At 48.8% G+C, this 12,718-nt stretch overlaps 1 protein-coding gene across 1 annotated transcript in view; it reads right to left on the reverse strand.

The window, feature by feature from the left end:
• Positions 1-1,144: 1,144 nt before the first annotated feature.
• Positions 1,145-12,718, reverse strand: part of CAPN5 (calpain 5) — a 47,043-nt gene continuing 35,469 nt past the window's right edge. The window contains exons 4-13 of the mRNA XM_048051057.2: positions 12,418-12,626; positions 11,462-11,654; positions 10,747-10,940; positions 9,805-9,882; positions 8,842-9,037; positions 7,892-8,014; positions 7,178-7,374; positions 6,711-6,832; positions 4,173-4,309; positions 1,145-4,086 (exon numbers count right to left, since the gene is read on the reverse strand). Coding sequence (XP_047907014.2) covers positions 3,904-4,086; positions 4,173-4,309; positions 6,711-6,832; positions 7,178-7,374; positions 7,892-8,014; positions 8,842-9,037; positions 9,805-9,882; positions 10,747-10,940; positions 11,462-11,654; positions 12,418-12,626 — 1,632 coding nt within the window. The 3' untranslated portion in view covers positions 1,145-3,903. The remainder of the gene's footprint in view (positions 4,087-4,172; positions 4,310-6,710; positions 6,833-7,177; positions 7,375-7,891; positions 8,015-8,841; positions 9,038-9,804; positions 9,883-10,746; positions 10,941-11,461; positions 11,655-12,417; positions 12,627-12,718) is intronic.

Raw genomic sequence — 12,718 nt, forward strand, 5'->3', positions numbered from 1 at the left:
GGGGTGTGCAAACAGCATCCAGGCCCCCCAGGGTGGGGCCGGGAGCTGGCAGGTGTTCTGGTTTGAATGCACCAGCCTAAATTGTAAAGGCAGAAACTGGGAGAAACACTTAAGGATTGGGAAACGGTGCTGAGGCTTTGCCTGCAAGCTTAACTCTGCCCCTGCCCAAATCTGGGGGTAGCGTCCTACCCTCCTCCTTCTCAGAAAGATGGGGTTGACTTTTAATTGTGCCATGAAACATCAGCAGACTCCCTTGCTTTGATAAGGAGCACGGTGTTTTAGCTGGGGGATGTTGCAAGCCGCACCTCGGGGTGTTAACACGAGGTGTTTCTAAGCTTTGCCCACCTGGAGTGTGCTTTGGCTTTGCTTTTCCCAAGGCTTGTGTGGGCTGAAGCACAGCAAGGGCTACGTGAGCCTGGAAATTAATTGGGGAAGGGGTTGATGCCCTTGGAGATCCTTCCTCCTTCCTCAAAAATCTCTTTTTTTTCAGCCCAAAGTGTGCCAGATAGCACCTGAAACAGCATCTCCTCCTGGAGACAGGGATAGCTGAATTTTTGGTGATGCCGCAGAAGTAAGGCGTGGTGTGAGGGAGCCTCCATCCCTAAAGGTGCACCAGGAACTCTGCTGAGAACGGGGGAAAAGCCACATCACGGCCACCCCATCCCTTCCCCAGCCCTTAGGAACTCCCTGCTGCCTCCCGGCCCTCTTGCAGGAGCCAGCTCTGACCAGACATCGCTGGTTTGAAGCCCAGCACCGGTGATTTATTTATGGCCACCCACCTGGGGCCATGCCCAGTATCACTCAAGCCCTGCTCTGGGTGTCTGTGGGGTCTGCCTGTGGGTATTGGGGTGGGAAGCCCCAGGATAGAGGGGAGAAGGGTTCCAGCCCCATCTTGTGGCCATGCTGGGCTGTTCCACCTCGGAGATGCTTTTGCAGATGGAAAATAGGCCTAACATGACAGTTTTGGTAGTTTAATGTTAACAAAGAGAAATCCCTAGCAGCTCGCAATGCTGGAGGGGTGAGGAGATGCTGCAGGACCCTTGGGGAGCCTGGGATGGGTCCAGTGAACCAAGCGCATCAATAAAGCTCCGCAGGGCCACCTTGCACCCATCCGAAGCTTTCTGGAAGAACTCAGAGGCAGGGATTCTGAATAAAATATACCCAATTTATTTATAGGAGGTTTACAGCTGTACAACGTTGGCTTTCTGTTTGGCCCGCTCTCTGATCTTGTGCACCGTGACACGTCAGTGCCTTTGGAGGTGAAGACAAGTCATAGCCTGGTTTAACATACTCACAACACGAGAAATAAAAAGGATTTCACAGAGTGCAATGGCAGGCTACTCGCAATCAATGAAATGATTCATAAAAAAATGGAAAATAAATCAGAGATATGTCCTACACCATCTCAGGGGGACTGGAAAGTGCTTAGCAGGCTTATCAAGAAACCTTGAATGTTTCCATTTGCTTCATTCAAAGAGAAAAGGCATCAAGAATCACAATGGCATTTCAATAACTGCCCTCCCCAGTCCACTCTACAAACAAAAGAAAAAAAAAAAAAGATATTTTTTGTCATTCCCTTGGAAATGAAGGGGAAAAGAAGGCTTCTAACTTAATATTTAAAAAAAAAAAAAAAAAAGAAAAAAGAAAAAAGAAGAGAACTATTACTAATATTAAAAACTTTTGGTCCTGATATGGCATGATGATGATTTTTGTTTTGAAGAAGGTATTAAAAAGCTGCCTTTCTTTATGGCTTGATTCTCTGTAGAAGGAAGGAGCCTGGCCGTGGATGTCGGGGCATCGCTACCCCCCAGCAAGCTTCAGCGCCGCTCCTCGGGGCTCACGGTGCGGTTTGCCATTTTTTGGGGCACCCCGGCCAAAAGGCTGAAGCGATGGGCAGCCTGATTTCCTGAGAAAACGAGGCTCAAGCAGGCACGCTGGCTGTCCCCACCTGCTGCTGATGGTGCAAAGCTCCTGTGACGTTCCTGTGATGTTCTCCTCCAGCTCGGTGGCTCTTCTCCCTCCTCTCCCGGGTATTTCCAGGCATCCCAGATCCTCTCCTAAAACCTAAAGCAGACTTTCTGGCCCCACGGTGCTGCTTCCACTTATTTTTGGTGATGAGTCCCATGCACAAACCCAGGACCAAATCGGAATAACCCTCGATCATGCTGCCCAAAATCCAATTTGTACCCTTAGGAGCTTGGCAGCTAACGATGAGGAAAGGAGAACAGCCTACAAACATCCATGAAGCTGTACCGCTTCAGGAGGCACCAGGCTTGGAGCTGGCACCTAACTTGACTTTGGGAAACAATTTACCATGTTACAGACCTAGCAGATCTTTAGGGACTTTAAAAAATTACAGCTTTACAGCACAAACACAGGTATTTAGCAGGATAGACAGAAATCCTACTTGCTGTAGCAGTAGAGGGCTTGCGTGTTCACTTGTTCTTGCAGCCAGAGGACTCTGCTCAGGCCAGAATTTATCATGATTGCCTTGTACCTACTAAAAAAATCCCATTTACAGGAAGCATTGCATCATGTGTGTTCCCTTCCCCTTGCACGGAGGTGACTGCAAAAGATCTACATGTTAAAAAATCATGTCGAGTTCACAGAAAAACCCTTACCTCACACCATTTTGAAAGGCACATAAAAAACCCTACACCTAAACAACAGAAGAAAAAGTGCTTTGCAATGTGCCTTGATCAGATGGGGCAGACGAGGGCTTTTTTTCCTTCATCTGGGATGGCTGAAATGAAGCCGGATTCTGCCACCCAGGGGAACAGGGAAGATAAACCCAGGGTTCATGGCAAACAGGAGCAGAGCATGATCCTGCACACTGCAGGACCGTGCTCAGTCCCCTGCAAACGTGTTTGGGTTGTGCTTGTGGGACTGACTTTAGCCCAGTGCAACTCATCCTCCAGGCCAGCAGATGGAAATTGAAGGTGGGAGATGGACACTATGAATTAAATATTTCTAGTATTTCAGGCTGCTCTGGGAGTAGTGCTCCTCTCCTTTAGCACAAGATAAAACCCCACGGCTTTCAAAAAGAACTTGGGAAAGTGAAGCACTGAGAAACAATGCGATGGAGATCTGCATGCAGCAGTAAAGCTGATGCCCGTTGAGCAAAGCTTCTCATCCATCGGACCTGATGCTCTGGACTTTGGAGGAACTGTTCTCCTCTTACCTAAATGTTGAATGTATCTGTCAAACAACCCAACCCCACTCAACCAAAAGCCAAATTCAAGCTCTAGAGACAGGGACTGCATGAAGCAATGGAGACAGCAGGCACCACGGCAGTTTGAGAGGCACACACAGGAGGTGAGACCAGACCGGCTCAAAAACCTGACTCTGGAGAACAGCTGTCCTGCCATGGTCGTTGGCATCTTTGCCATCCTTCAGAAACCCGGAAAACATCCCAAAAGCCCCAGTCTATTTTTCCACTTCTGCTTTGCTGACGTGGCCTCCTCGGATAAGCGATTAAATGGCAATTCACGGGGAGAAGACTCCCCGCGCCCTACTCTAAACCCAAGCAGACACATTGGAGATGCATTGAAGCGGCTGGTGGCACCACGGCAGCCACACGTGTGCACGGTGGCACGTGCGTGCCACCCCTGTGTAAACAAAGAGCACCCGGGCATCGTGCTCTGGCTGTCGGGACACGCACAGATGCCCCGGGGTGCGTGGCGGTGATGGGGCTGCAGAGGACGCCGGCAGAAGGATCGTTGCGGTTCCCCCAAAAGGCACCATTTTGAACATTGAAAACACAAATTTGGCTCCTTTGAGTGGAATGCATGCATTGTTCATATACACTTGCAGGTGGTAGAGAGGCTGGGTGTATATATATGTGTGCACGTCTATATATGTATATATATACATATGTGGCACCGGAGAAGAGTCCTTGAGGGCTCAGACATTGGTGAGCACGTTGCTGCTGAGCAGCCTCACGGCGATGGTGCCAGGAAGATCGTTTGATCTCCTGTTCCCTTTGTCCTGGAGGTGCAGCGTGTGCACTGACTGCGGGTTGCTGGGGTCTCCCGTGAGTGACACCTGGCCCAAGAACTCGTCACTTATCAAGTTGTGGTTCCAGATCTGGAGAAACGGAACAGGTAAGGGAGGATCCTCGAGGGATGCAAGCAACCTTCCCACATCGGGAAGGAGAAGGGGTTTGCTGGTACCTGAACTATGATGGGTTGTCCTGGCTTCTTGCGGTAGAAGAGGCCTTTCACATCGAATTCTGGAGACACCGTGTCCTTCTTCACTGGGGAGCGAACCTTTTGCCCTTCGGACTTTATGATCACGTAAGGGTCAGCTCCTGGTGAGAGAAAAGGGAATTTATCCTTTTTTTTTTTTGTATCTCCTGCCATTTCTCAGAGCGCTTTCACAGGGACTGCAAGCAGCAATTTTCCTCCACTCCCCACCAGAGGAGATGGATATCTTTTGGATATCTCCAAAGATGATGTCCATGAAGCTCTGCTGCTGGTCTTGGGGTTACCCCTGTTAGGTGACATGGTCACCCGATGGGATGGTGACAGACTGCTCTGATGTGGCCACCTCTTCTGTGACCCCATATTCTACTTAAGCCCTCCTTCCTCACTCTGAATGCTCCTTGCCTCTGGGATTAACCTTTCATGGAAGATACTGTCATGTTTATGTCTCTCCAGCAGGATTTGCTGAAGGTTGGTGGAAGTAAAGCCATAGAGAAGAGAGATGGGCTCATGGATCTTGTTTCTTGCAAGGAGACACCAAGAAGAACCAAAAGTGCCTGCAAAAACCCACTTGCTCCCACTGCAGCTCATATACTCTGGAACCAGACTTGGTGTTAATTTAAGGTGAGGACTAGCTAGCTCAGCAGGGCATATGTTTTTCACCTCTAAGCACAAATCATTGGCACATCTTAAATTCCTCCCAGATCGAATGAGACTCAAATGCCTTTCAGGATAAGGACTAATGCTGGGGTAAGAAAAATACTGGATGATTAAGGTGATGAGAGACAGCACAAAGCTGGGCCAAAATTACATGCCAAGATGTGCTAAGCTATGAGATTCAAGACGGATTTGGGCACTGATGGGGAACCAGTGACAGAATGGGGAGCCTCAGGATGGAAATATATTTAAAAGGTGTTTAAAATGGTGAAGATGGCTCTCGGAGTATTTGTTGTGAGCAAGAATTCAGGGAAAAGATCAAAATGACAAAAAAAGGAAAGATCATTGGTGGTAGCAAGAGACATGGGGAAGAGAAAGATTGGACATTGTGGGGCAAACAAGGGAAATGAGTGGGATCCAGAGGAGATTAAACTGGTGAGTGGGAAAGCCAGAAAAGATGTTCATGAAGAATGTGTACCAGGTCAGTGGGAAAGGATGGTTATAGGATTATCCCATCTGGAACAAGACACTCGTGGGGAACAAGCAGGCCACAAAGATGGGGAGATAGGGAGTGGAGTTACCAAGTTCAGAGACTACCAGCTCACAACCTGAGCTTCTAGGAGAGAGGAAGAGTCCCTCATTAGACAACATTTTTCCCTTCTGAAACAAGTGCACGTCCTGGGAATTTCAGTAGACAGTGAGTTACTGCTACGGAAATTTAGCTGCCAGATGCATTTTCTCACCGTGGTCTTTAGTGGCTATGATGGAAACAGACTAGGTGAACATGTTTTCTTGTCCAAGGGAAATGTGGGAATGAGGAGAAACAAACCACCCCCTCCTGAGGTCCAGGGATATAAGAGTCACCTCTTCGTTTGCCAGACCACCTCTTCACCTTTCTTTTGTAAGGTCCCGGCTCCCCTGGTAAGACACAGCTGCTTTATTTCACAGCTGTTTTTCCAAACTGACCTTGCTTTTGGTATGTCTCATAAAATCCTTGTATTCCATCATAGCTGGAGCCAAATTCCAGTCTGTAAATCACTGTTTCCAAAGCAGTGTGAAAGGACTGGGCTGGGAGTTGGGAGAGATACCATTGCACTGGAAACCACCAAACCAGCAGGCTGCTGGCGGTGGGAGCTGAGCAGCTGGAACACAGCTGGGAAAAGCCATTCCCAGGGGCATCTTGCTGAAAAAAAATGTTTTATGGAATCCGCTTATAACCCTGTCTGAAGGAATCATGTTTCTCTGAACAGCTCAGGAACTTTTGGCTGCAGATTTCCCTGCACTGCTACAGGCACTGCGAGTAACCTGAGAAAAAAAAAAAAACACAACCTACCTAGGGTAAAATTCCCTCCCTGAACACTTTTATAGGAAGACTTCCTTCATGGCATGTGATAAATAACGTGAAGACTACAGCAAACATTACCCTGTACCATGGCTTGTCTGTCCTTCCTACTACCAGGCCTTTAAACATGATTGCTGACTTTTACAACTGCTTGCACTCAGGAGGAAAGCCTGGAAGATTTTAGAACCACTGCCAAGGGCTTTTTTGGGAGGCTTTCCCAAGAATCCTAGCCAACAGCTTAAATAAAACAGCTCCCATATCATGTCCATTGTAAGAAGTGAGATTGATTCTCCATGGAGATTCTCCATGGACTTTCTCTTCCTCTGGCATCCGAACCAGACACTTTCATTGAAAAATGATGTGAGGATCATTTATCCCATATGGATATTTACCCATATCATAAATCCCAGCTACCTACCAGCCGGTGAAGCCACCTGTGTCTTCTCCCCCTGAAATGACCACGTCCCAGCTGCTCCGGGACTACACGAGAGGCAGAGAAAGGCCATTACCTCCTTGGGAGTCCTGGTTCCTGAGCCCAGCTGCAGCAAGGACGTGGATCTGGGACACCACCTGCGGGTAGCCGCACATCCCACTCCAGCAGGTGTGCGGTGGCTCATCCAGCGTCAGCTCTCTGTTGGGGAGAAATGTGTAGCCTTTGAGACGTGCCCAGCCTCACCTGATGGGCAGGCCAAGGAGTTGTCTCCAGCAGGATGGAAGGACTATGAACCATCCACCGCAGGACTCTGCTCCCTACTCTGACCTCCCTCTCATCCCAGGGTTGAGAAGCTCTCCCATGTCACACTTAGAAGCAGAGTGGGAACTTTTCTGTAAAGAGAGCAGTAAAGATGCCCTTTCTGTTGGCCACCATTGCAAGGAAGCCGTGCAGCAGCTCTGGGCAAGACTTTGGCCAATTCCTGCCATAAAAAGCACAAGGTTTTCTCCAAATTGCCAGTTCCTCCCCATCACCGCTCCTTACCGGCAATCTGAAGGCACATCTGTGAAAACCCTGAGAAGGAACTCGCCCTCGTGCCCAGGGTCAAACGTGGTGGGGATGATGACGTAGCGGCCTTCCTTCAGGTCCGTCCTCAGGAAGACGCTGCGGGAGTTGATGTAGATGGAGCTGGCCACCTTCTGCTGCAGGGTGTGCATGCGGTAGTTCCTGTTCAGCTCCACCTGGGCACAGAACACAGTGGGACAGTCAGCAGGACAGCACCAAGGGAAAACATCCCGGTGTCCAACTGGGGGGAAGACAGCAAAGGCTGATCCCACAGTGCTGGGAGGGCTGGAATTAAGAGAAACGGCAAAGTGATGCCAAATAAGCTGGATGGAAAGTAGGCTTTGATGTGGCTCTCACAGCTCTGGTGGCTTGTAAACTCGTTCTTGTTCATTCCAGCTTGACACTGGAGGCCTATCAAGCTACATTTGAGGGTCAGTCTAGCAAATTTCAGCATTCAGAGGTGACAGACTAACCATTGCCTTTAGCATGGAGAAACTTTCTGTGCTGTCACTCCTCACTTCTAAAATCTCTCACCATCACTGGAGGGGGGCAGGCTGTGCTGAGGACACCCACGGGGGCACACAGAGTAATGATTAAACATTATACCAGTGCTCACGCAACACTGGGGTAGCACTCTGCTACTAACAAATTTACTGAGAGTATTCGGGTTAACATGCAGGATCCACTGTCTACCTTATGGATATCAAAGCCTATGGCCAAGTTCTCTCCTTTGCCTTCTTTGCGACTGGTTCTTTTTGGCTTCTGCTGGATGGAGATCAGCACTTCATCTTCCGCCTTCTTCACATCAAACACGTACTGGAAGCAAAGAGAGGAAGGTGAGGAAGGACACTAAGAAAAGGAGCACTGGGCATGGGTGGGGGTAAGCCCATCTTTGAATTGCTCTGCAGAACCCAAGGTGTCATGATGAAGCCTTATACCAGAGCATTTCATCCCTTGCAGTCTGCCACAAGTCCTCATATGAGGCATGGAAGTAGGAATTATGTTCACAGAGACCTAAAAGAAAGGCTAATAAAGAGCTGGGAGCTGAAAACAACTCTCCCACATTCTTGATGACAACTCCTGCAATGGACAAAAGCATCCTTTATCTTTGTGTTAGATGAAGGACTTAAAAAAACGTGTCTCATGTTACACAGAATCCCAGTTCAGAGCAAGACGGAAAAGCTTGATTAACCACACAGCAGGGCCTTTTCTGAAAGCCCAGCTAGAAGAAAATGGCCCTACAGACTGCATCTGTCCAAGAAAATTTCACAGTGTCAAGGTCTGAAGAAAGAAAATGGGATTTGATCATTCAGGCATCCAAATAGTTGGAAAGGGTTCCTGGCCTTGTTTAACTGGCATCAGCTACCACAACTACCCTGTGGCAAAGTTTGCTGTTTGCTTGTGCCAAGGTGCTCTACACCAAGCCCATGGATGTAGTTTCCCTATTAAGAGGGATAAGGTTAAAAGAGTTGGCCTGGATGCTGGTCATGCTGTGCCCAGGGGTCTCAGCCTGAGAAAGGTCACATTAAATCTACTAGCATAGAGGTCTGGCAGCTGTTTTGGACTTCTAGATCCCTGTAGGACCTTTCAATCCTTGGAAATGTGTGTGAAGGCTCCAGAAGGTCCTAGGCTACATGACTCACTTGGGGGTTCTGTAAAAAGGTGTTCTTGTGGTTGATACAGCCTCCGCTACGGTTCTTCAAGGGGTCTTCACTTCTGGTCCATGCCCCGTGGAGCACTGCCTCCTCCCAGGTCTTATGGATGCTGAGGTAGGATGTGTTGATGAGACGGCACTTGATGATGTCCGTGAAGTATTTGCAGAAGTCTTCAAAGGTCATCCTAAGTCAGAAAGGACAGAGTTGGGTTATGCTGCTTTGTTCCCCTGAGCAGTACGTTGCAGGGAGTTTCCTGATCACCTGTTAGAGACTGTGTGTGGGTAGCCTCTGATGGCTGACACCAACAAAGAGGTGGAGATACCTTTCCCCATGCAGTAAACAGTTCTTTGGTTCATACAGAGGAATTACATGTTTTGGAGTGGTGGAAGCAGAGCAGTTCTCTTCCTCCATGGATGGGTACACGTGGTATTGAAATGTGTACCTGGTGAGACTGTTATGTTCAACAAGTTTCCAACTGAAACTGTTTGGAACCAGCGTGATACTGAGCAGCTTGCAATCCTAGGGTCACGGCCATCCAAAGCTAATACCTGCGGGCTCAATTAGGAGGCTTCACTAAAGATCCTATGGTTTGGAAGGCTGTTTGCTCTGGATGGCTGGTTGCATGGAAATGGAAATTGTGTTCAGCTTTGGGCCCCTCACTACCAGAAGGACACCGAGGCCCTGGAGCGTGTCCAGAGAAGGGCTCCGAAGCTGGGGAAGGGCCTGGGACACAAGTCCTGTGAGGAGCACCTGAGGGAACTAGGGGGGTTTGGTCTGGAGAAGAGGAGGCTCAGGGCAGACCTTATTGCTCTCTGCAACTGCCTAAAAGGAAGGTGTGGGGAGCTGGGGTCAGCCTCTTCTATGATTTTATGATTCTATGACTCAGATGCTTCACGGAGTGGGAGGACTCTGTGAGCATAGCCCATGGCAGCAGCCCCAGGAGGGACTCACCAGAACTCTCCATCGTCTTCCACCGTCATCCCCATCTTCTCTCTTTCACTTTTGCTCACTTTCTGCCACTCCTCAGAGCTGTGGGAAGAGAGCAGAATCATTACTGCAAGGGCAAGGGGCAACAGAATTCAAGGGGGTACTTGGCCTCAGAAGGATCTGAGGGGCATGAAGCATATATAAAGCTCCAGCCATGCAACCAGTCCCCACACTTCTCTGGTTAGCTCGTCTCCCAGACATGGGGGGAATGCAGGATGGCTCAGAGAATCATAGAATCACAGAATCATTAGGGTTGGAAAAGACTTCCAAGATCATCTGGTCCAACCATCACCCCACTACCAATGTCACCCACTAAACCATGGCCCTAAGCTTTTACTTCCTTTCTGACCAGTGGAGCTGAATCCAGCTGGGTGAGATTTTGGTGCAATTACAACCCTATCAGTAAAGGATAACAAAATGGATAATACCAGCCACAGCCTCTGGTTACACCAACCCTTGGTTATTCATCCCATCCCATCCCATCCCATCCCATCCCATCCCATCCCATCCCCCCAGACATCACAGCAGTCAGCAGTGGTAGAGGCTGACTCTGCTGGGTATTAGTTTGGCTGGAACAAGACTGGGAGTGGAAAGGTGAGGTAAAACCATCCTTCACAAGAGTGAAAATGCCAATGATTTCACCACAGCACCCATCAGAGCCTCAATGGCAAGGTCTGCCAAGCTCATCCACCCTCCTCTTGTGCTCTTCAGGGACCCCAGGGCAAAAAATACCACCACCCCATTGAAATAGTAGGTTTAGGACATTGGTTGAAGCAGCATCCCACAACTGCTTGTACAATGTTATCTTATGGGTGTAGATATAGCCAAATTGTTTCATGCCTCAGGGCCTGCTCTACCCCAGCTTTTACCAACAAAAAAGGTGCTACTGCTGCCTGTCCCACTCACGTGTCACTCCAAGGTCCGTTCCACTCCCGTTCACCCCACGGGTTCCGCATGCGGATCATATCCAGCTTCTCCGACTTGAAGAAGGAGAGCAGGCCGTGACCCAGGCGGACCTTCCTCACGTCTGTCACCGCGTACGCGTGGCCCTTCACCAGCCCACAAGCCAGGCGGGCCTCCATGTCAGCCGCCGATGTGGCCTGGGCAGGGGACACAAGGAGAAGACACCAATGCTCAGGGAGAGAGATAGTTGCCTCCGCAGAAGTATCAGATGTTGTATTAGCTACTAGATCCTTTCTCGTCTTCACCTGTAGTGTGAGGTTTCTGAGCTCCCTTAATGTCAACCGATAAAGCTCATCCTATTGGTTATACTGGGACAACTGGCACCCAGTGTTTGTGGAGAAGTCTGCACACAGACACCAAAATGCTTTTTTTCTGGAAGTGAATCTTAAATTTAAAGTATTTAAATGGTAATTTAATGGTAAGTATTTAAATGGTAATGGTATAAACCTGGGTTCGTGGACATAGCAATGAGGAATACATATGGTTGGATCCAGGCTTGAGTCTCTTTTTTCTACTTTTTTTCCTGTAGATGACAAAGTAGGATCCCTTGGCCACAATTTATCTGATTTATTTTAGATATCTCCAGCAGGGTAAGACAAAGAGCACCCTAAAATGCCTGTTCCCATGAGACCAAGACCACGCAGGCAATGTTGCTTACTTTGATGGAGCAGCTGATGAGGCCTCCCCGGTTGTGCACCTTCAACACACGCTCAAACAGGAGGTTTCGCTTGGCTTCATCGGTGATGTAGTCCCCTTCGGTCAGGTCAATTGGTTCAGAGACCCCACCAGTAAAGTCTACCAGGGCATCTGCTGTGTTCCCTCCATCCAGGGCCTCATAACAGCCTGACAGCCTGAAAGAGGGTGAGAGGAATGGCACAACAGCACTAGCTTGGATTTTGAGAGACCTGGGACAATTCTTGAGGCAGTATGGAGAACAGACATTTCTAGGAAGTCTTTCAGTAGGTGGAGACAGCAAAAAAAATTGATGAAAATATAGGATCTGTGCTGTCTGCAGTGCTTTTGAAATCCTGGGGATAGGCGTTATTTAAATCAAAGTGGAGTTGGAGGATATTTTGCTCTGAAGGTAAATCAAGGCTAGTGAAGGGTTTTTCTTCCAATTTCTGTATACCTGAGATATGTCCCACTCCTCCCCAGGAAAGCTGCTGTTTTGACAAGACATCTGTTCCATCTGAGGCTAAAGCAACCTCAAATTGTTATGTTCCAGTTTTTGACTAGGCCTTATACACAGAAGGGGAAGGGATGAGGCTGGATGTGGAGACCATGATCACAAATATGCCCTAACAGCCTTTGGTCTGCTTCTGATCTAAAAACCAATGCATCCCCTTGAAGAAAGGATTATCCTCAGCTCATACAGAAGCAGGAAAAATCACATTGCCTCCCCATACCAGTGCCACCTCTGACACTTTGTTAAGTAATGAGCCGAACTCTGAAATAATAACCTACAATTCCGACTTGGCATCAGACACCTGTGGAGCCCACAGCATTTTGTCACTACAACCATTTTCCACCAGTATAAGCCAACTGATGAATGAACAGAGAGGAAAACCATGGTGTGCAGGTCCCACTTTGCTCTGCAACTGCCCAGGTACCTACTTGGCATAAGCTTTCTCCACCAAGGCGCACCAGAACTCGTTCCTGGAGTTGGAGTGGCAGTAGATGAGCTGGTTGTGGAGTGTGGGCAGGCGGTCATCTATGACCACGTCCAGCCACTGCCCGAAGCGCCAGAACTGGAAGTGGAAGATCCCTGCGTAGCTCTCCGGTTTCTCGGGGTTCCACTCCTGCTCCTTCCAGTCCGGGATGACCTGCGTTCAGCACGGGGAGGAGACAGAGGGGAGACGTGCACCCAGGTTATTCCCTTTTTTGTTAGGTTTAGTTCCCAACCCAGACCTAATGA

Source organism: Anser cygnoides, chromosome 1, assembly GCF_040182565.1.
Source record: "Anser cygnoides isolate HZ-2024a breed goose chromosome 1, Taihu_goose_T2T_genome, whole genome shotgun sequence".
NCBI classification, from domain to species: domain Eukaryota; kingdom Metazoa; phylum Chordata; class Aves; order Anseriformes; family Anatidae; genus Anser; species Anser cygnoides.